This window comes from Sebastes umbrosus, chromosome 8, assembly GCF_015220745.1.
Source record: "Sebastes umbrosus isolate fSebUmb1 chromosome 8, fSebUmb1.pri, whole genome shotgun sequence".
Taxonomy (NCBI): domain Eukaryota; kingdom Metazoa; phylum Chordata; class Actinopteri; order Perciformes; family Sebastidae; genus Sebastes; species Sebastes umbrosus.
Genome location: NC_051276.1, coordinates 7,481,225 through 7,505,665, shown reverse-complemented (window position 1 = coordinate 7,505,665; position 24,441 = coordinate 7,481,225). Strand labels below are relative to the sequence as shown.

Sequence of the window (24,441 nt, the reverse complement as noted above, 5' to 3'; positions counted from 1 at the left end):
CAGCTTTAGTAAAAACAACTCCAGTGTAAAATCGCTACCGTTCTGTACATAGCTGAGATACTTATCTGTCCTGTGTACGTTCTGTTGTGAAGTCACAGCACTGTTTAACACTGTACATGTCTGTACAGTACCATAATGCCTTTAACAACATTTGAATATTTGAGCATGGAGCTGTGTCCCTGCACACTGCTCACAGTGAGGTTCTGTCAGTGACCTCTCCTTTGAAATACAGTCTACATACAGTAAAGGATTTCATCTGTCCGAACAAGTATAGCATAAAAACAGACCAGGCAGGATTATTGTGTTTCTTGGATGCAGGAGAATATGAAGGCACATACTATCATCTCATCATGCACATACACATACATTCCCTGCAGGCATTTTAAAGGAGCGTTAAGTGATTTCTGACCTCCAGGTAGCCCATATAGGAATGACAACAAGCCCTACATCCTCCTACTCAGTGAGAGAAGCAGCAGTATGCAGGGAGATCAGGTTTGAATGTTCATTCATTGATTTCTATTATGACTTGTAAACCATATCTGATTCCTGCATTTACAACAAAACCACATGTTCACATGGATAAATGACATAAGCCTATACCTACAGTCATATTGCTGTCTGAAATAGGTGCAAACAATACCATCAATGAACTGGTGGGGGGTGAGTTGGGGTTGATGTATGGAAGAGGTCTTAACGGGTCCACTCAGCTCTGAGGAATCAAGATCTGACCCAGGAACAGAGTTGAACCAGGTCCAAATTATACTTGGGTTGGGAAGGGTCTCATTTTACAGCCACTGGTCTCGGGTCAGTGTCAATATGTCGTGGATCTGAATGAATCTGAGGATACGTCATAATGACAGCAGGAGAACAGCATACAACATACAATACATACAAGTATGTGACCAAACTGGAAAATGCATGTCTTTATGGGCACAAACTGCTGTAACATTAAGATTCCCCTTCATTGGAAATAAGATGCCTGGACCAAACACCGAAAATCAGCCTCAGACCAAAATTACACAAAAGTATGTGAACACTATGTCCACATACTTTTGGCTATAAAATGTATCTAATCAGCCACATTTCAGCAATATTGGGCCTGTTGTACCAGGTCAGATGAAATAAAGTCAAAGTAAACCTGTTGTTTGTCATTGATACCACCCTTACCTAAAACTCCACAGATCATGATCAAAATCCTACGTATCACCCCTTTAATATATAACTCTACATTCAATAGTAATGGCCAGTGTCTTTCTTAATCATATTCAGCTGTGACTTGCATGTCACTTCCCTTTCACAAATGTTCGATTTCCATTAACATGAAACTGGTACAGCACAGTGCATCAGTCTGAACTAATATCACACCAGCACCTTGAGTTACCTGTAAAAGCATCCCGGTTAAGTGGTTTAATAAAGTTAACAGCACTAGTGAGCACCGAGTGAAAGGCAAGTGAGCAGTGGGACTTCCTGGAGTACAAACGTGAGTACAGGGCATCAGAGTTTAAGGACTAATTCTCAGTTTAAGAATTCTGAACTCAAATTAAGAAATATTTACATTACTTTTAGGTTTTCTTGGGCAGTCTGATAAGTATTTGTGAAATATCCTAAAACTAGAATGCAGGTTTGTCTGAGGCAACTGCATGCGATTATAGTATATAAAATTGTGACTTGACAATGTTTTATTGATGAGACAACTTAAAGAAATAGTTCAACATTTGGGGAAATATATGTACTTGCTTCCTTTCTGACAAAACTAAAGTCAAATAAGTCAATATTGACTTGGTTTCACATGGGACGTTGTGAACACGGGACACGAATGGACAGCTGATTGTAACATGAAAGTGAAACTTAACGCACTGGGCAGAGGGTTTATTGTTGCCACGGATGGGTTTACATTGTAGTTAATGGATGTCTCACACAGGTGCTAAAGGGTGCCTTTGTGCATTGGTATTGAACGTCGATGGCCGTGACAAATCGTTGATATTTGACGCCCCGGGAATGAGAACAGGTTGGTACAACCTCCGGCCCCCACCAACCCTATGTGGACATCCTCGCTCTTCATGCTACGTCAGTTGCTCTGACCAGATGGGTTTAAATTGGAGTTAGTTCAAAGCCTGGTGCATCTCATACAGAACAGATGTTAAAGGGTGCCTCGGTGCCTTGGTATCAGACGCTGAGCTGCTGTACTTGATATTTTGAGTTCCCAGAAACAATCGGTGAAGACAGGTTTTAGTTTAGGTCTCTACTGGCATGATAATACCAAACCTGGCAACCTGGCAATGCACAAAGCTGTTGTTTGCCAAGTAGTTTCAGCATGTAACCCCTCCTACATTCTTTGTTAACTCACCCAACACTTACTACACTGCAAAAACAGCCCTACTAGAAATAAGCCAAATATTCTTAAATTTCAACAAATTTCTTGTTTTGAGCAAAAAAATCTGCCAATGGGGTAAGCAAATTTTGCTTGGCTAGAATTCTTAAAACTAGACTATAAATCTAGACACTTTAAGACTGTAATGTGTCTTAAAACTAGAAAAATAGGCCAGAATTTTGCTTATTCCAAGCAAAGAAACTGTTATGTAAGAAATGTTTACTTAAAATGAGTGTTGTGCTTTCTTGATTAAGCTGACTTTAAGATTGTTTTACTTAATTTAAGAATTTACACCTTAATTAAGATTTTAATATCTTATTAAGAAAAAGTTAGATATATTTTCTTAAAATTAGATTACTTTTCTAATGCAAAACTTGCTTGTCAAGATTTTATTTCTTTTTAGGCAAAAAATAAGAAAAATTTCCTAGAAACAAGGCTTTTTTTACTTTCTTAAAAATCCTTTTTTTGCAGTGTAATTGTCATTTTTACATGTCTGTTTGTGCACGGATTAAAAAATTGAAATATAACATGTTAATCAGTGAGCATCAGAGGCGTTGGTGGGTGTATTTTTGAATTTTGGACAGAGTCAGGCTAGCTTTTTCCCCTTGCTTCCGGTATTTATGCTAAGATAGGCTAACCACATCCTGCCCCTAGCTCCACACTTTGACTTTATATCTTCCCATCTCACTCTTCGAAAGTAAAGCGAATACATATTCCAAAAATGTTGAATTATTCCTTTAAATAAGCGACAATTCAAGTAGACATTCTTTGCAAAATTCTCTTTTTTGTCTGACACATGAAGAAAGTGATGTATGTCCACAAATACTGATGTGACACCTTAGACCGCAGCAATAGGATTCCTACAATTAAATACGGTTCCCCTTGAAAATATTACAAAAAGGAAAATACAGTGACTTGAACTTTTGCAGAACATTATATACACAACACAAAGACATTCACAGCGAACTTACACAGTGACAAAGAATGGGCAGAGTGGTTAGCCTGTACAGTGCACATTGACAATATAATACAGCAAATATTAAGTTATTCAACAGCTTCAACTGTCTCTGACTCCTGCAGAGGCTGCAGTGATGTCCATCCGCATAGTCAGTTGGGGGTTTATCGAATCACGTTCCGTCGTGTGAAATGTCTGCATCTTTCACAGTCTGCAGCAGCTTAGATATTAGAGAAATGACTCAGTGACTTAGTAAATGAAAACCTGCAGACACGTGGTAGAAGAGCACTGCCTTAAACTCAATAATGCTCCTATCCCATGGGACAATAATTACTCCTGAAATCACCGGCGCTCAAGGCAGTATTGAACAAATTCAAAATTTCTGATTCAGCAAAGGAGAACATGAGGTTCGAATCAAAAATACATTCCTTCTTCAACGGATTTTTGCAACTGCTGCTTCCAATTGTCCAACAGACAAAAAAAGAAACACATTTACTGTGGACGTAGAGGGAAAAAAGTGGAAATCAGGGCATAAGAGTTGAAGTCATGCAGGATTAGCATTACCAAGGGACCTCTAACAAGATAAAGCCAGGATTTAAATTAGTGTCTGTCACAATAAAACAGACACCCCCTTGTACATGTAATGTAGTACTACTACAATGAGTATGTTGAAGAAGAAAGGGCCGCCCTTTATAATATTATGCCATTTTAAACTCTGTAATTTGACAGAATTGGTTTCAAATGTATTCTTCTCCCTCTCTACACATTCCTCTTCCTCGGTCATGCAAAACAGAATCAGCGGTGGAATCTGCAGAGGAAGGTTTTGAATGCTTTGCTTTGCTAAACCATAAATGATGAATTATTTGCCCTTACGTGACTGTATGGAGGGAGTCAGACAGTTTCAGTTTCAGTGGTTTTCAGCCTGTGTGAATACATTCTTTAATATCCACAGCTTTTGGGGGCTTTTCTGTAGTACACGTGGTCCTCACAGGATTTTGGTCCCACATGAATCAAGCTCAAGACAGAACTTTTCAAGGGGACGTCCATGGTCAGAGCATTCTTTGACCACACTCTCCCCAACAGGACAGCCTGAGTAATCAGGAGACTGTCTTTCTCAGCCTGTGGTCTTTACCTGTCCATCTGTCAGACTTCAACGTCAGTAGTTTTCCCAGGTGGAGGATCAGTCATTGATTTATCCTCCATCGCTCGCTTCCTCGTAAGGGCAGGAGGGCCCATCAGCGTGACACTGCGGAGCATATGTTCTGTCTGCCCTTTACATAAATACATCAACGGGATGCGAAGCTGTGAGACAGGGCTGCGGGCCTCAGATCAGCCTCTCCTCTGGGGGCACTTTGAGGACACTGCCCATCTCCAGCCTGGCGCCTGCCACCTCCTGTGAGCTGGGGCTGTAAGTGCCCTCTGACTGACGCTTCTTCCGTGCTGTTATGATGAGGCAAAACACCGCCAGGATGCCCAGTAAAACACACAGGGTGATCAGGGGGATGGTCACCACCAGCCAGGGGATTCGCTCCATATGCTCCAATTTCTGCAACAGGACAGGACACAATGTTATATATGATACGTGACCATGCCATTTTTGGTACCATTTTTAATATGGCAGCCATTAGAAAATGTTTATGAGTTGTAACTAATGGGTTTATTAATGGTTAATAAACAATCTGTTCGTGAAAATCCATTTATTAACAACTGAACTCATTTTCTAACGAGCCGCTGTGTCTGCAGTTATACATATTAATGTTGTTGATATTAGTCCAGAAGCAAAAGTCAGAGGTCAAGCAGACTTTTGCAGCGGTCCTCCTGATGAACTAAACTGAACAAATAGCACTGGATATGTTTTTACTCTCATTATATATACATATAATATAGTATTTAAATTATTTTTAATATTTGTTTTGCAATTATATAGATTATATACTGTATGTTCACTTAACAGTATCCAATACACTCACATATGTATGTAATGCCTGTTGTTTCTATTAGTTTCCTTTTGGAAAAAAAATTGTATTCCTTTTTTTCAAACATACCATGACTAACATAACAAAGCATAACCATGGTGCCATAATGCAAAAAATAATATCTTACATTTAACATTAATTTTGTACATACATATATACACACATACACATCGCTTCCCACTCCCACACAGAAACAGGTCCAGCCTTCCTCCCACCCCAAGAGGTAAAGTTACAGAAAAAAATAATTAAAAAAATATTCTTTTTAAATAATTTAGTTAATTAGTTAAAATTAAAGGTAATAAATACTACAACAATATAATTCAAGCAGTAAGATAGAAACCTTACAAAATAAATAAATAAATAGATACATTAATAAATTAATTAAATATAAAAATAGCACATAGAAAATAATATTTGAATTATATATTAGTTTTCTTTATTGTGTTATATTTGCCATTATAATATAACCCTTTTCAAAAAGTATTCTAACCTATTCACTTTTAGTAGTTATACAATACTATAACTTTATTTCAGTGATTTCCAGCTATCAATTGGAATTTAAAAGTTGACATGTTTCCCTTACATGTATATGTTTGAAAAACTCTACAACCATTAGTGCTATTTTAGAAATCCTGAATTGTTACCCATTTGGAGAGGTTTACACTGGAGTAGGAGAATAAATTATAATGCTATTTTGCTGTCCCTCGTGTTTTAAAGCATACTCTTCATGTACTGCATGTCTGTGCTGTTTCCTATTTCTAGATCATGGCTTCTGTTGGCCGCTAAAGGGTATACTTCAATCTTAAACCCATCACACAAGATTCAGGTTCTAATATAGCACATGTGCTGTGAAAATGAATTAACTCAAAGCCAGTGTCAGCGAAAAGGTCTGTCTGTCACTTACGTTGCTCTCGCACACTGTGCCGCTGAAACCCAGCACACACACACACTGGAAGTGGTTGAGCCTGTCCAGACAGGTGGCACCATTGAGACAGGGGCTGGACTCACACTCGTCTATTTCTGTCTCACACCTGAAACACATCAGAAGGGTTTTAACACAATGCTGACTGACAGAGCAGCGGCTCCCACACACACACACACACATACATACACACACACACTCTCCTGACCTTTAACACTTGGATGTGGTTCAGACACACTTTCTCCTGAGCCGCAGGTGTGTGGTGAGGAATGTGCAGTGTACTGCTCTCACCTGGCACCAGTGTATCCCGGCTTGCAGGTGCAGTTTCCTCCAGAGTCACCTCCTATACAAACTCCTCCATTAAGACACTCTGTGTTCGCATCGCATGCCACCGGAGGGAAACGCCACCTATTGGACACACACACATACTCATTACACTCTAATGTATGATTTTGTAGTCATACATATATATGACCTTTAATTACAACCCAAAAGAAGTGTAGGTGGAACTGAGAACTTCAGAATTAATCCCACAATCATATAATACTGATTTTGGCTTCCACCTTTATTTGAACTTGAGTATGTATGTAATTTACTAAGTAAGGGACAATGTACAGCGAGCCGGTCATTGTTGTGAAAGAATCCCCAACAGGGCGATGCTGCTCGCATCGGGGTCTCTCATCGCCCTGAATGGGATTCTTTCACAATAATGACCCGCTAGCTGTACATTATCCCGCTTATTACACGGCTACTTACTTAAGAAATCAATATTTTCACGCAAAAACGGTCCACCAAAGTCCGACATCAGAACTGCGCCCATAGCAACAGTCTGTTATACATAGCAACGGTCTGTTATACATAGCAACGGTCTGTTATACATAGCAACGGTCTGTAGTAAAGAAATTACAGAACGCAGAACGCCGTGATTGACCAATCACAATCAAGTATTCAGCACAGCCGTGTAATAATATAATTTAATGGCAAGGATTACGCAAAAACTACCGGCCCAATTTTCATGACAACTTGGGGGAAGGGTGTAGCATGGGCCAAGGAGTGGATCAGTGCTAGCTGAGCTTACGGTGCTAACAGCGGCAAAAGTGCTGACTAGGCTTCAGTGACGCTGCCCTCCTGCTACCGTGCTAGCTGAGGCGAGGCGTAACGCCGCGGTGAGGAAAAAGCGCTCCACCTCCTCCGGTGAAGGAGGCAGTGGGCGCCTGGCACGGTCACGCTGACATAAGCGGACAGAGCCGGTGGCGTGAGGCTGTGTCCGTTTGTGAACACTGTAGCCGGCGTGTGGCTGAGAAAGAACACCCCGCACTGTGTCTCGGCTTTGAGGGATGTTACAGATGAGCTGTCTAAAACTACGGTGAAAAAAAAAGAGTATAGGGATGGATTTTTTTTTTCTGACCGATAGCCGACACTCATTGACCGATCATTAACCATTATCGTTAGGGGGGGAAGTGCACACTTGTCTAGTTCAATATTGTATCCTTTGATTCCTCTAAAAGCCAAACGAAAGCTGTTTTGTTCCTATCAAAATTCAGTGTTAAACCAACTCCTGAATAAACTCCCTACGAGCCAAATACTAACATAAATTATAATTCTTGCTAACTCTGGCATGTTTCCATCTTGTATCTTTATACGGATGTTTATTAACATTCACTGTCCCTATCAAATAAACCAATAAATAAATACTAGAAAGGATTTATTTTCCGCCTACAACGATGTCATTACACTGTAGCATAATCAGGTCACTCATGGTTAATTCTCATGAATACGAGCAAAAGCTAAAAAGCCTAAAATGTACTGTAGAGAAAGTCTGTACTCACTGGCAGCGTTTGCCCACGTAGCCACGAGGACATGAACACGTGTGAGTTTCCACCATGTCCATGCACGTTCCTCCATTCACACACTTGAACTCCTGACAGTTATCCACCTCGTCCTGACAGTTTTTCCCCGTGTATCCGGGCTCACAGTCGCACTGGTAGTCTGCCAGAAGGTCTTTACATGTACCTTGGACACAGGGACTTGTGGAACATTCATTGACCTCCATCTCACACAGTTCCCCCTCCCATCCTGCGCTGCAGCTGCAGTTAAACTCATTAAACTGGTCCTGACATTCACCCTGGTTGAGGCAGGGCTGGGAATCGCAAATCGGCGCACCTCGGCATCCTATGATTGGCTCGTGCCCACCCAACCTGGAGAACCGGCTCCTCTGAGGGGCGTCTGGTACATTTATGAGTGGTAGGTAGACTCCACCCACTCTCACTTCTCCTAAACATCCAGTGTATGTCTCAGCCAGCACGATTTTGGTGTCATTGAGGAAGTCGAGGTTGCCGCCAACGGCGAAGCTGCCGCCCACTCTCTGCCCATCGACTGTGAGGCGCCAGCGGGACGCTAACTGCGTGGGATTGACCATGGCCAACTGGATTCGATGCCACGCTCCATCTGCGATGGCCCTGTCACTCGTGAAGGCCAGCAGCTCCGCAGTCGACCCGCTGTCCAGTTTGACCAGTAGGGAGGAGTTGAGCAGACCCAGGCAGAAGACCTCGGATCTGCTCACGGCCCGCAACAAGATCCCGTTGTCGTCCCGCGTCCGTATATCCATGGTGAAGTTGGTTACAGGGCTCAGCAGAGAACCGTTGGCGACATACTGAAGAGCGTTGTCCTGAAAAATGGCTTCAGTTAAACCTGTGGGAGCAGAAGATCATGTGTTTTGAAAAGTTTCTCAAATCAAGAACTTGTACAAGTCACATGCCGATTCAAAACTTAATAGGCTATGTTAAGAGTAATTTCTATATGTTACACGATAAATGCATTGATTGGAAAACTACTGATCTGCAACCACCAGCAGACCTCGTACCATGTCACGTTTCTTTTTTCATACCTCAGCGGACTAATTTGCCTAATATTTGCAGGTTTTTAGACCATTATGGAAAGACAGAGACAACAATGGGCTGGAGGAACCTTTTAGTTCCTTAAAAAGTAGTCCCGGGAATAAAATTACTTGGTGGAAACAGGGTTAAGGTATCACAATTAAAGGGGCAGCCAGGTCACAAACTTTTTTCATTTTACAGCTAAACAGTACACTAAAATATGTCTCTGAAAACATGTGGGGCGAGAAATAGGCATTAATGTAACAGAATATTGCAGTCACACATGATGGGTGATCATGATCATTATCATGAGCAATAAGTAAACTTATTTTCCTTTATAAAATCAGTTGTCATATTTCCCATGTATCTCTGTTGCTTCCTGTTCCCATTTCATTTCTGCTACTAAGAAAAAGAATCAACCATAAACTATATATTTGTTGTTTCTGTATTTCAGTATGTCGTAGGATAATCTTCTTGACTTCTTGCAGTCAGACTCTTGAGGTTGTGGAGTTTCTTCCCTCTCTTGAACTAAGGAGTTTTTCCATTGATGTCAGTTAGGGTCTAAGGTTGGCAGGGTGTCCTTAAACGGCCCTTCAGATAGACTGTAAGTCTAATTAAGAAACTAAGAGCTAAACAAATAAACATGACCCTGACCTAACTTGCCCTGCCTTGATAAAAACAGTGATAATCACTGTCAAAGGATTACTCACACTCATAGCCATCCTGTAGGTCCACACAGCGCACTCCGTGAAAACAAGGGTTGTCGACGCACCACAAACGTGTCTCGCACAGTCTGCCGGAGTACTTCATGGAACAGTTGCACTCAAAGTCGTTCCAGGTAACCTGGCACCGTCCGCCGTTGAAACAGGGCTGATCCTGTGCACAGACAAACACAGATGGGTGGATTAGACGATCACTTTGTAAAATCTCTCACCTGATGCGACGGGCAGAGGTAAAAGCCGCAGAGAGGATTGAGCGGTAACTTACAGATCAAAGGGACTCACAACCAGATCAATGCTAATAGGGTTGAGGCAATACAGTACAGCCCAGCTATCAGACAGCACTGCAAGGCACCGACACAATTAGCATGGGTTTTTGGTGTTAGAGCTACACACTGGCAAAATATAATAGTGTTTATCTGGGGCTTTTCAGTAAAACTGGATATTAGCCAGACAGTTTTGTCAATCTCTATATGTTGGGTGTGCACAATGTAGCCACGCTGTAGCGGCTCTAGAGATGGCAATGTTGGTTGATCAGTGTGTCAGTCCACCACTATGTCCCATTAGCCTGAGCTACATTTTACTGTAATGCTAACATAGCATGTTAACATCAAGTAGTTGTATATTAACATGCTGACTTTATTGTGTTAGTGTTATTTCAAAGAACGACTGATGCCAACAGCTTTAACTGATGAGCAAATCCTGATTGATTTAGGTAACAACGTGGTTTATCAGGCCAAACATTACTGTACCTACAGCATTTCCCCCAATAGTGGTAAAAATATATATGCATTACAGCCTCACTGTGGGAACTAGCGTAGCTCAAGACTTATTACTGTACAACCCATTACTTCTATAAAGTCCAAGCCTAATACATAAGTATTCCTAATGCAGCACATTATGCTGATTCCATATAAATGTGCATTAACTATCTCTTTATTAGTTTTACAGTAGCATTAAAGGTCCCATATTATAAAAAAGTGAGATTTTCATGTTTTTTTATTATAAAGCAGGCTTAAGTTCTATATAAATACTGTGAAAGTATCGAAACACTCAATCCACAGGGAAATACACACAGCCCATATTCAGAAACTCTGCATTTGAAACAAGCTGTCAGGATTTCTGCTCATTCGTGATGTCACAAATATACAATATTTAGACCCTTTACACAATTTTAAACGTAAACATTCTAAATGTGTCCCAGTTTATTCCTGGTTGCAGAGTATGTGAATGACATCAGCTGACAGGAAGTACACATGGACCAAGCTGTTGCCTAGCAATGCAATTCTGTTGCAATTCCGTTGAAATGCGCTAAAACGGACCTTTTCAGACAGAGGGTAAATACAGGTATATTCAGGCCGACAGTATGAGGAAAATAAAGTGTTTTTTTAACATTACAGCATGTAAACATGTTCTAGTAGAAACACGAAAAACACAAGTATGAACCTGAACATTTGCATAATATGGGACCTTTAATAGTAGCTGTAGTGCCTGTACTGTAGAAGAAGCAGGAATAACAGAATAGCAGGAGAAATAACAGAGGTAGTTGTAATGACAACTGAGCAGTAGTTTAGCAGATGTCCAAATGTTGTTTGGGATTAACAAGGGACCTTGAAATGAAATAGAATTTAGTTGTGGCAATAGAGTTTAGTAGTGTAAAAAATAGTTAGATTTAAAGATTCATAATTGTACTCCATAAATAATCATACAGCAGACTACATGTTTCTCTTTTACCTTGCATGTGTCATCACTTTGGCATCCTGGCAGCACATTCTCCTCTGTGCTTGCCTGGTAAACTTCCACCTCCTCTAGATGATCTTGATCAGTGGTCAGATGCTTGTGGTCCAGCCGAATGTCCTGCAGGCAGCCCTTGACATTTCCACCCCAGGCATTCATGCTGTTGCCTGCAGGGAGCCCTCCCACATACGCCACATCCCCTGCCTCCACGCTCACGTTCCCTAAGGCGCGATGATTCCCTGCTTTGGGGAAGACCACATGGCCATACTGTACTTTTACAGTCACTAAATTGTAGTTGCCGTCAGTGACGAACTTGGCCTCTGACAGCAGTGTGGTGTGAGGGCTGTAAATAGCAACAGTGCCCTCCTTCAGATAGATCGTCAGGTAAGGCTTTCCGTCTCGGTGGAGCTGCAGGAGCAGACCGTTGTGTTTGAGGGAGCGCAATAAAAAAGAGATAGTGAAGTTTTCTCCGTGAGTTTCTGAGATGTTGAAGCCGATGTAGCTGGTGGTGTTTTCATGGCCGAAGGTCCAGGACGGATACTCTGAGGTGGGGATGGGAAGCACAAAGTTGTCAGTATCTTACCCCCACACACTGGCACATGCTACACCTGTATCAGCAATGCTTTATTTTGGTATACTTGAAGAAGCACTACAGTTTTACTAGCTCGTTCTCAGTCCCAGGGCGTTAAATAACAATGCTTTTTAACGGCCCTCGGCATGTGATACTGACGCGCAAAGCACCCTTTAGTGTCTGTATGAGACGCACCAGACTTTCAACTACAATGTAAACCCATCGGCATCAATATTAGATGCTCAGAGAAAGTGCTCCAGTCACCACACTGGTGACGTAGTATAAAAACCCCACATACTAGGGCAGGTGGGATTGGTGGTGTACGGGCCAAACAAACACAGGACTTTCACCCAGGGAGCTGTTCATGTCCCATATGAAACCGACAATGTGTTTTTTGTATTTGTGTTCACAACGTTAAGTTTCACTTTCACTTTTCCAAAATAGTAATTTTCACCCAAACCACAATCTTTTTTCCTAAACCTAATTAAGTGGATTTGTTGCCTAAACCTAAGTGCTTTAGTTTAAATTCACAACGTTATCCACGTGTTTACTATATGACTGTATGGCTTTCCCCACCCCCTACACATTAGCCACGCTCCCTTTCATAACTCATGAACCGTTTGTCGTAGAGTCTTGTGGGAGGTGCCTTTGCACTCAGCATAGAGTTCCTGTTTCATTGGTATGGCTATCCCCACCCCCTTTCATAACTCATGAACCATCTCTCTGAGCAACACAGAGAGACTGATGCACGCTTTTATAACTAGCAGGCTTGACTATTGTAATGCTCTCCTTTCTGGTCTACCAGTATACATTAAATCAGCTACAATTAATTCAAAACTCTACTGCACGAGCGCTGACTAAGACCAAAAGGAGAGCACACATTATGCTTAAAGTCTTTACACTGGTTACCTGTTAGTTTTGGTATTGATTTTAAAATTATTTTATTAGTTGATAAGGCACTACATGGCCTTGCACCAGACTACCTTGCAGAAATGCTTTTGGTTTATGAACTAGGAAGGACTCTCAGATCCTCCGGTTCTTTTAGTTGTTCCTTAAAGCAGAACAGAAACATCTGGTGATGTTGTTTTCAGCCTTTACGCTCCCAGTCGCTGGAACAACCTTCCAGAGGAACTGAGAGGAGATGAAAATATTGATATTTTTAAATGTAAACTAAAAACCCATCTATTTAGTCTGGCTTTTATGTAGTTTTTTATAATTTTATAATTTTAAGGTTTTATTGTTGATACTTATTTTATTTATCATCATCATTATAGTGTTTATTTTACCATATTTTGTTTAATCAACATTTTATTGCTGATCCTTATCTCTTTTATTCTATTTTATTAAAATGTCATTATTTTAATACAATCTGCTTATTTTGTGTAGTTTTGTAATTTTTATTTATTTATTTTTATTGTTATTTTTATTTCCTTGTATTTTATTTATCTTTTATTATCTTAAATACCCATCTTGTATTGCTTTTTTATTCAATGAACTTTTATATTGATTGTTTTGTTGTGCATTAGTCTCTAAATTCATTTTTAACATTCTACATTTTTGTCAATCATCTGTACAGCACTTTGAATTGTATTTGACTTGTTTGAAAGGTGCTATATAAATAAAGCTTGATTGATTGATTGATTTGTCGTAGAGTCTTGAGGGAAGTGTCATATCACTCAGCAGAGAGTTCCTGTTTCATTGGTATGGTTTTCCCTTCCTTTAATTATTATTATGTTTGCACCAAACTCTGTGATTTGGCATGATAGCATCCCCAGTAAGAGCTATACGAGGTAAAGAAGCCCCATACCCTCACCCCAAAAACACGACCGTCACTTTGAGTGAATCTGTGCTTATCTTAAGTGTTCCAACAGTTCCTCCTACACATAGTCTTGGAGACCCCTGCTCTGATTGCTAGCCACAAAGTAATCTATTCAGCGGTCCATAAGTAGTGTTGTTTTTCCTTTAAATGTCTAGCACACTTCTGCAAACCTGTAAGGTATATCGGAAGTTTTCTCACCTTTCTCACAGCTTTCTCCATAGTAGGGCCGATGACACTGACAGCTGGGACGAACCCACATGTCCACACACTTCCCACGTTGCATGCATGGGTCTGCTTGACACCAATCTTTTTTGCTGCATCCTATTTCCAAGCCCTGGTTCTCCTCTCTGATGAGGTCCTGAGGCAGAAGCACCTTGTGGTCAACTTGAAGGTCTTCCATGCAGCCAATGAACCCACTTCCACTAGACGTATGGGCTAAATATTCCCGCGGTGCCCCTCCGACATACAGCTGTTGAAAGGAGCCAGGCTGGAGGAAGATCAGATGGTTGTAGCCCTCATTTTTCACCAGGCACTCCTTCTCACAGCCGGGTCCTTTTACAACCAGAACAAGCCTCTCATCCATGGTCACAGTGGCCTGGTGCCATTCCCCATCATTGACTCGGCCAGGGTAAATGACCTGCAGTACCTTCCCTGACTTCACCCTGGCCTGAAGGGAGCCCCCAACGAGCTCCAAGGAGAAAAAGTGCTCCATGGTGCCCCGATAGTACAGCACCATGTCGGGCAGAGTGCTCTTGAATCGGAGCTGCATGTGGAGCCCGTGATTGTCTTGGTCTTTAGTCTCTCGTTTCGTCCTGTTTTGGGAAACAGGCAGCAGCATGTGGACGTAGCCCTCTGAGTTGAAGGAGAAGGTGGTGGAAGTGTTGCAGCGCTCTCCGGTCCAGCCAGGCGGACACAGGCAGGTGTAACCGTGGTCTCCATCATCGGTCAGCACTGGGACGCAACCTGCTTCGTGTTGACACTGGTGCTGTTGACAGCCGACCAGACGGACATCACAGTCTCGCCCACCCCAAGGCTCCTGGCCGGGCTCTGGCACGAGGCAGTGACACCTATAGGAGTTGGCAGCGTCTTCGCACGTGGCGCCATTCTGGCAGGGATTGCTGTCACACTCGTTTATGTCCACCTCACAGTGTACACCTGCACGGAGAGACACTCACGTTTAGCGCTACTACTTACTTTAACAATGCGGATAAAAACTCTTTCTTAGCAGACAAAACACACCCTTCACATGGTTTACAGTGGAAGACATATTTAATTATAATTTAATCACATAAATCTGGTTAATCAATCAAACAACAATACAAAATGCACAGAGCTTATTGTGCATGCATACAGATGAACAGTCAGGTTAATTTTCCTCATCTGCATTTGCAGATGAGGAAATGACTGGAGGAAATAGACGTTAATTACACAATTAGAAGATAATTACATTTGCACAGATTTCCTTAATACAATTAAACCAGTGTCTGTCATACTGATTGTATCAGTTAGACATTGAAATAATGCACTATGTGCTTGTCAGACAAACAGAATTGCAGTCTATCTGCCTGGTTTCAGTAGTCACAGCCACCAAATCAAACCGCATTCAACATTAAGCCCTGGCTGCAGCAGTCAACTTGCATTAACATAGGCCTTTAAAATACTCTACACCCAAGGAACCCTAAAGCTGTTCGTCCTCTCTGTGCCAAGACTCCGCCCTCATACACAAGCACGCAACTTTCTTCTTTGTTAATGTAGCATTAAAATGCTGTACCATACTGTACCTGTCAGCCACCAGAGCCCACAGCAGCAGCACAGCAGCAGCAGCAGCATCAACCTGCTTACCCCCATGATCCACTGAGTCAACAGCCAACACACTCCTCACACTGCTGGATGACAGAAGTGACACAACCAGGCTCTCTCTCTCTCTTTCTCTCTCTCTCTCTCTCTCTCTCTCTCTCTCTCTCTCTCTCTCTCTCTTTCTCTCTCTCTAGCTTACAAAGCAGAAGTGCCTCCACTCCTCCACTCTGTACCAGACAGACAGGCAGAAGTGATTACACGGCAGCACTACCCACCTTTTCTTTCCTCCCTCTCTTTCTCCCTCCCTGAATCCCTCCCTCACACCCCCCTGCTCCTCTCCTGTCTGCAGCCCAGCCCTAGCAGAGCAGTAAGCCTCCAGCCTCCAGCTGGCTCCTGTCACTGTTTGACAAGAGGAATGCAGTGCTGCATCCCCTCCCTGCTCCATGGGCTGGCTTGTGGATGCCCACTAGCGGCAGGAGCCGCTAGAATGAACCTGCAGGAGGTGCTGCAGGTTCAAGGTCTCGGGGCTGAGTCCCGGCTGGACCGATACATGAAGCCCATTCTGATCTTTTATTAATGTTTGCATATAGCAGCTAGTCTGTCTCATCCAAAATTACATCACATTAGTTTTATTGCCAATGGAAAGACTTGAACCTGAACTAATTCTAAGACAATATATTAGATTCAACACTAGTATGTGAGAGTATGCTCTGTTGTTACTGGATTAGTGCCAGTGGAGAAAAAAATCATGCTTGGATTTAAGTATGAATAATCAGTCAATTTTGAGATTTTAAATTTTAATTTTAATTTAAATTTAATTTTAAATTTTAAAATCCTTGCAATCCTCACTTTTTCTCAGAATTCTGAATTACAAAAGCCAAATACTGTCTAAATAGTATTGACATTTAAGTCTCAGAATTCCTATTCTGACTTTCACCCCTTGCAGTCAGATTTTGACTTTATGTCACCTACTAAATGTTGAATTATCGCCATTTTTTAAAATCCAATTTTATGGTAAAAATTTCATTTTTTCTTATATGCTCACCAGGGGTTGTCGGGAAAGGGGCTGTGTGGGATAAAAGTTAATTAAAAATGTTATGTTTGGATTATATGTTTCCTTACAGCCACCTAGAATTTCCCCTCCCAGTTTAGTTCCAGCTGAATGGCAGGCGGATCCCAGCCACTGGGTGTCTCCCTCCCCCATCCTGAGATGGCACTTCCTTCACAAAAACATATGCCACTGAAGTACACTGAAGGTTTCTTTGATTAGGCCATGGTTTGCACTATATGTTTCTCAGACTTAAAGGAGTTACTGGAACTTCAATAATGTTTGCCGTCCCTCGGTTGTTATTATTTTCCTATTTTTAACAGCATAAACCCTGATTTTCAGTGGTGGAATTTAACAAAGTAGGCCTACATTTACTCAAGTACTTTACTGAAGTACAATTTTGATGTACTTGTAGTTTACGTAGTTACTTATTCAGTTGTTGAACAGTAATTCTGAAAAAAAATCTGAGATTAACCTCATGATTTGCTACATGTATTCTATAATTCTTTAATTCATCTCAGACATCATCTTTGTCAATATTAGCATTATGCAGTACTCCCTCACAGTATCCGGTGATATTGAGCCAGCACATGCATCAGCAATTATGGAGTTGATACTTTGGCATAAAAAAAGAGCTAAGAGCTGGAAATCTGTATAGTATATAAATGATACAGTTTGTTTGTTTTTGTCATGTGATCTGTTAGATTAAAACAAGCTTTAAAAGCATACACCTGTTGCTGCATGATGACATGATCATCCTTCAAAAACTCTAGCTGCTAACTCTATAAGCACGGTCCAAGTACAATGAGGAGGGCACAAGTAGGGTTCATCTCTAACGGCTTAACAGCCAGTTAAAGTGACGACCACCTCATGCACGTGGAAAGTCAACCTCTTGCACACGTGCCATACAAAAGTTAATAGGATCATATTCTTGAGCCACACTGAGTTTTCCTCTATCTGTGCTTGCTGTTGCACAAGAGTGATATGTTTACAGTGGAGCATACCGGAAAAATGAAGTGCAGATCATTTGGAAAAAGGCCCTTGTTTTGTCCACAATGTTTTGCATCGTCTTTTTTTTCATCAGGCTTTAATTAGGCTCCTAAGCAGCTTTGCTGTAATCTCCCCTCCCCATGACAAATTTCATAGGAGACCCCCGTTTAATACCCAAGGTGGGCGCCTGACATATGGCACCTTTTATTGGCTTTGTTGTTTTCTGCTCCTCCATACCATATGCCCCTCTCATCCCCTCCTATCTTCTGCTCTGTCGTGGCCTCCACGTCCATTGGCCATAATACCGTTAGCAAATTAAATTAGCCTCTCGTTTTGTTGATGGGAGCGTCTGGCTGAATTCCTCACTTCTAAATCCAGACTGTGCGTTTCAAGGTCAGTTTTTGGTGCGTTTCCTCCTGTTTTGAGTGATGCGGTGACAAATCTCCTTTAATGAGGAATTAATACCTTGGCTGGCCATGAGGAATGATCAGCAGAGGGAGGATTAACCCTTTATTGTTTGGCCGAGTAGATTCTGAGACCTGGTGTGAAGGTTATCTGTCGACAATGGCTTCTATTGAGTTCACTTAAGATCTTTCTTGTCCTCCACAGGGAGTTTGCAGTGAGGCAGACCAGCACAAACACAATGATTACCCAAGTACTTGTCTTTACTGTAAAAGACAGTTGGCTTGTGACACATGACAAATTTCAGAGTTTAATCTAATCTAGTCTGATAACAATACACTACAACATGCAATAAATAGAAGTCCATGTGATTAAAAAAAAAAGTCCAACAAAATAAAACAAGATGTAGTTGTGAGGAAAGAAAAGCAGTTTCTAATATACTGGTATTTGAATTTAGCATGTTTATTGTGCATGGAATGTAGAGCTGTAACTACCCCTTATTTCCATTATTGATTTATCTGATTAATTGATTGATGAATTAGTTGATAAAATGTCTGCCAATAAAGGAATAAATGCCCTAAAAAATAAGTCAACAGATTGTTGTTGATGAAAGTTCTGTTAATTGACTAATCGCTTCAGCTCTAATGGAATTAACAGAAACGTTTGGAAACATTTCCAGGAACCCTAGTGGGGGTTTGTAAGTGGTAAGTGTTTCTGCAATCTGGGTTCGCAAAAATGGACATTTGACAAGGAGGGCTGCTGCTCACTACTACTGATTTTACCAGGCAGCTTCATACTTATATTTTATATGTCATATATCTTTCTGTAGCTGTCTCACCTTCAATTAATTTACATTTTCCATCTTTGAGAAGCCCCTTCCAATCCTTTGTGCATTACATTAGGAGATAATAGTACATCAACAACACACTATTTTTAGTATGTTTACTGACTCATTTGAGTTTTCCTTTCATTTGTCACTTGTCCAGCGTGAAAGACAACAACAGACTCAAGCCCTGCTTAGAATTAGTACCAAGTGGTGTCAGGACACATTTTTCATTTTGTTCCCCTTTCTTTTATTGCCTCAGTATTCAAGTCAAAGCCCAGTTTCATCAATATACCAATGTACACTTACCATTATGGAGTTAGATCTGTAGCGTAATGAATGGATGCACAATTCCACATGATTCCGTGCTTGGACCAATTCTATTCACCTTTCATTGTTATGCAGATGATACCCAATTATATCTATCGATCAAGCCAGACAAAACCAACCAGTTAGCTAAACTTCAAGCATGCCTTAAGGACATAAAAACCTGGATTACCTGCAATTTCCTTATGTTAAACTCTGACAAAATTTACTGTACTTATACCCAAACACCTTCGAAACAAATTATCTAATGATAAAGTTACTCTAGATGGCATTGCCCTGGACTCCAGCTCCAGCGTAAAGAATATCGATCAAAGAGTTATCTTTGATCAGGATATGTCCTGTAACTCCCACATAAAACAAACTTCAAGGACTGCCTTCTTTCACCTACGTAACATTGCAAAAATCAGGCACATCCTGTCTGAAAACGATGCCGAAAAATTAGTCCATGCATTTCTTACTTCTAGACTAGATTATTGCAACACCTTATTATCAGAGATAGCTTCTGTTATGATTTGATGTTACATGAAAATAAATTGAATTGAATTGAATTTTAACAACATTTTAACAATCTAATGTTCGTCTGAAGTCGACAGCCGTCTTGAGTTGTAATAATGTTCAGCCTCTGTAAGTCAGCTTCACATCTGTGGGCGAAAAGTTCACTGACCACAAGCACATGCAGGAACTGTAATTTCAGGAAGTGCCTTTGCGTGTTCTGACTTCTGCAATCAGTGAGGATTAACAGTAACGGGGACAGGACACTAATCTGTGGGGTGCCTCTGGAGGAAGAGCAGCTCAGTTTTATCTCCGTTGTTAGGAGATAACAGTAGAAGAGGTAAGGAGATAACAGTAGAAGAGCAGATAAGAGGTTTCTCCTACCTGTGAAGCCGTCTGGACACACACATTGATAAGAGTTGACCAGATCCTCACAGGTTCCTCCGTGCTGACACGGAGCAGACTCACACTCGTCCACATTGACTGAGCAGTTGTCTCCTGCCAACGGAACATGTTCATGAGATTCATATCTGTGTCCTCATCACTTCATTGTGAGTTAATAAGGCAATATACTTATAAAAACTAAAGGGTTTATGTTGTGAACAGGCTTACCAGTGAATCCTGGCATACAGCGACAGATGAACCCAGCTGCCTCTTCGTAGCTGAAATTGGCTTTGCTGAATTCAGGCAGCATTCCGTAGTTCACGATATCTGAGCGCTGGAAGCACTCGCCGTTCTTGCAGGGATGCTGCTCACACTCATCTATATCCAGCTGACAGTTTTCTCCCTCGTAACCTGGACACACACGCACATGCACACATAAACACAAATACACATCATTTCTTTTATCCATACAGGCCATGAAGTGATCCCACCAATCGGAAGGTTCGATCCCCAGCTCCTCCAGTCCACATGTCGAAGTGTCCTTGAGCAAGATACTTAACCCCAAATTGCTCCCGAAGGCTGTGGCATCGCTGTGTGAATGACTATCTAGATTAGATCTTGATGGGCAGGTTGGCACCTTGCATGGCAGCCTCTGCATGAATGTGTGTGTGAATGGGTGAATGCTGACATGTAGTGTAAGGCGCTCTGAGTGGTCTGAAGACTAGAAAGTCGCTGTATAAATGCAAGTCCATTTACCATTTACCGTTAGCTGCATTGGCCATTTGAATCGAACAAACACGGGCTGCATAAACACCTCAGATGTCAGATTTGTCTGAATAAAGCAAGCTGTAAAATTTACATTTTGTCTTTTAACTACCAGGACGTATCCCTCCGTCTGCAGCTGGAAATGCTGTTCACAGAAACTCAAAGAGGGATTTGACTACCTCAGACTGCTGAAGTCTTTGCTTCAGTTGAACTTTGGAATGCATTTTTGTATCAACTTAACAATTTCTAGCTAAATTTGGTGACGTTTAAGAGCCTCTTAAAAGCTACTCTTTGGCACTGATGTGCACTTTAGCATGTGAAGTCATCTTGTGACTTTCCAAGCATGCTTTAGCTACCTTCCATTGATAATAGTTGGCAAGACTAACAAGGACTGTGGATTTTGTTGCACAAGGGCTTGATCATAATTGCTTATAGCCAGTGTGGACAGTATTACAGTGACTAATATCTATACTATACATAATATGATCTGATCTGAACCTGTTCTTTCAGTCTTTAAATCCACCCGTGAAATCTGTACAAGGTAATTTTGGGACATGCATACAACAACACTCGCGCACACACACTAACAAAACACAGTAACAGCAAAAATCAGATAAAGACCGCTGACGTCTGCATCTCTCTCTGTCGCAGTGTGCTCATGCATCACTTTTCATAATTCGTCACAGCCCTGACGGATTTAAGTCTGCTGTTTTTTATATAGCTCTCCCATAAATGCTGCAAAGCACAGCCCTGCTCTTTAGCCCCCTCCTGCCTCTAAAATCAAACATCAGATCATCCTTTGTTCAGTTTGATTTATGTGTGGGAAACCTCCAGCCTGAGCACACTTTTTATGTCTGTGAGCTTCTTGGTAGTTTTTTTGTCTTTTTCTTAAAGGTATAATATGAAGGCATCATTACATTGGTGTTTGTAAATACACAGCATTAAAAGTTGGCTCCTCCTCCCGGCTCAATGGGCCGAAAGAGAGAGAGAGAGCAGCATTGGTCAAGTGAGCTAGAGAGTGAATGAAGAGAGGGAGCGGCGTTAGCAAGGACGAAGCAGTGAATCTGAGAAATAAAACGGTATTTTCTGATTGTTGCACTGCGGTTATGTTGTAAAGCACAAATAAACACACACACACACCTCCGCACAACCCTGCGGGAAGGTGCCATATTGACGGATTTTGAATGAATGCAGCCAAAGCGCCGCTCCAAAACAAAAAAAATAAAACACAGGCAGAGGCAGGGTCTCTGTGGATACAGACACCACCACACACTTTTAGTGGGTAATAGCATAAGTGATGAGAAGGATTATTTTTGTATAAGTCTATACATTATTTTATGTGAAAGTGTTGCATATCATACCTTAAAAAATTTCAACATGCATATTCTTTTATGATTTCAGTTATCTTATGTTCAGTGTAATAGCTATATAACAAAGCAGAGGGTTAACATGTGACTGCTTCAATGTTTGAGAATTGGTTTTAACAGGTGTAGAGTTGGTGCCCAGAGAAGAGTAATGCATGTGTACCTGGCCAGCAGAGGCAGTCGTACTGGTTGATCAGCTCCGAACAAGTGGCCCCATGCTGACAGGGGTCAGAGGCACACTCAGGAATATCCTCTTCACAGTGGTCGCCTACAAAGCCTGTTCCTTCACAGTCACACTCATAGCTGGAGGAAGGACATATAAAGACAAATGGAATGTAAAGTTGATAAAAATGGATTGCAAGGATATTTAATCTTGGTGATCAGCAGCCATTGTGGCCACAAGTGGCAATTACAGGATTAGGTGACCTGACTAAGAGCAAGTGGAATGGCATCACAAGCAGGAAACAACAAATATGTCTCTTGGTGAGGTGTGGTGGGTTATTTTGTTTTACTATGTAAAACCATTAAAATGTTCATCTGTGACATGATACAACAGTAAACAAACAGAGAAGAGATAATAATGTAATGTCAGTTCATGTACACAACATTATCAACCTAAACTTTGCTAACATTAGCAATCATAAGTTACTGCTCATACCAGACCAAGTAGTAACAAACCCCCTGAGTGTATTGAAATGAACAAGGGTGTGTTATTCCTGCCCGTTCTCATTCCCAGGGCATCAAATATCAACTAAGGCTGTCAATTGATTAAAATATTTAATCGCAATTAATCGCATGATTGTCCGTAATTGCAATTAATCGCTAATTAATCGCATATGTTTTATATGTTCAAAATGTACCTTGAAGGGAGATTTGTCAAGTATTTAATACTCTTATCAACATGGGAGTGGACAAATACACTTGCTTTATGCAAATGTATGTATATATTTATTATTGGAAATTAATTAACAACCAAAAACAATGACAAATATTGTCCAGAAACCCTCACAGGTACTGCATTTAGCATAAAAATATGCTCAAATCATAACATGGGAAACTTAAGCCCAACAGGCAAAAACAGCTGTCAGTGTGTCAGTGTGCTGACTTGACTATGACTTGCCCAAAACTGCATGTGATTATCATAAAGTGGGCATGTCTGTAAAGGGGAGACTCGTGGGTACCCATAGAAACCATTTTCATTCACATATCATGAGGTCAGAGGTCAAGGGACCCCTTTGAAAATGGCCATGCTGGTTTTGCCAGACAAAATTTTGTGTGAGTTTGGAGCGTTATTTATCCTCCTTCCCGACAAGCTGGTATGACATGGTTGGTACCAATGTATTCATTGGCTTTTTTAGTTTCATATGATATCAGTATCTTCACTCTAGCTTTAAATCTGAGCCCGCTACAACCTAAAAATCGCAAGTTGCGTTAATGTTTTATTATCGTGTTATTATTGTGCTAACTTTGACAGCCTTAAAACCAACGCTTTGTCACGGCCGTCAGCAGACAAGACACACTTTAGTGCCGGTATGAGACGCACCAGGCTTTCCATCAACTACAATATAAAATCATCTGCGGCAACAGTAAAGTTGTCGTAGTTTAAAGAGTGAAAAGGCACACACAAAGCGGTTGGGAGGGGAAATGGATGGGCCCAACAAACACAAGGCTTTCATCCAGGAGACCGCTGTTCATGTCCCGTGCATAAAATTTCACTTTCCCATTACAATCAACTGTTCATTCGTGTCCCAACGTTCAGTTTCATTTTCACTTTCCAAACGTTGTAGTTTAAAGCCAAACCATGTTGTTTTTTCCTAAACCTAATTAAGCGACGCCAAGGGCTGTGACAAAGCGGCAGTATGTGACGAGTTGGGATGAGAATGGTCATTCCTTATGAATTCATCTTTTCAGTTATAAAACGAAGAATGTGCAATTTCTTCTTCAAGTTACATAGTCTTGCTCGGAATCTTCAACGATGATAAATGATATTTAGAAACAAACATGGTTAAAGAGATGACGGCACTCGTCGTTGCAAAGACTGCGATTAAAAGCAGAAAACCTCAAGAGAAATTGCATAGACGTATGATCAGCTGATCTGGGTGT

The 24,441-nt window shown here is 41.2% G+C and overlaps 1 protein-coding gene across 1 annotated transcript in view; it reads right to left on the bottom strand.

Annotated features, from left to right (window-relative positions):
- Positions 1 to 1,078: 1,078 nt before the first annotated feature.
- Positions 1,079 to 24,441, bottom strand: part of LOC119493512 (protein crumbs homolog 1-like) — a 33,916-nt gene continuing 10,553 nt past the window's right edge. The window contains exons 4-13 of the mRNA XM_037778874.1: positions 22,502 to 22,641; positions 20,438 to 20,620; positions 20,210 to 20,323; positions 14,145 to 15,101; positions 11,554 to 12,098; positions 9,811 to 9,976; positions 8,054 to 8,915; positions 6,516 to 6,632; positions 6,207 to 6,333; positions 1,079 to 4,872 (exon numbers count right to left, since the gene is read on the bottom strand). Of these exons, the coding sequence (XP_037634802.1) occupies positions 4,651 to 4,872; positions 6,207 to 6,333; positions 6,516 to 6,632; positions 8,054 to 8,915; positions 9,811 to 9,976; positions 11,554 to 12,098; positions 14,145 to 15,101; positions 20,210 to 20,323; positions 20,438 to 20,620; positions 22,502 to 22,641 (3,433 nt within the window). The 3' untranslated portion in view covers positions 1,079 to 4,650. The remainder of the gene's footprint in view (positions 4,873 to 6,206; positions 6,334 to 6,515; positions 6,633 to 8,053; positions 8,916 to 9,810; positions 9,977 to 11,553; positions 12,099 to 14,144; positions 15,102 to 20,209; positions 20,324 to 20,437; positions 20,621 to 22,501; positions 22,642 to 24,441) is intronic.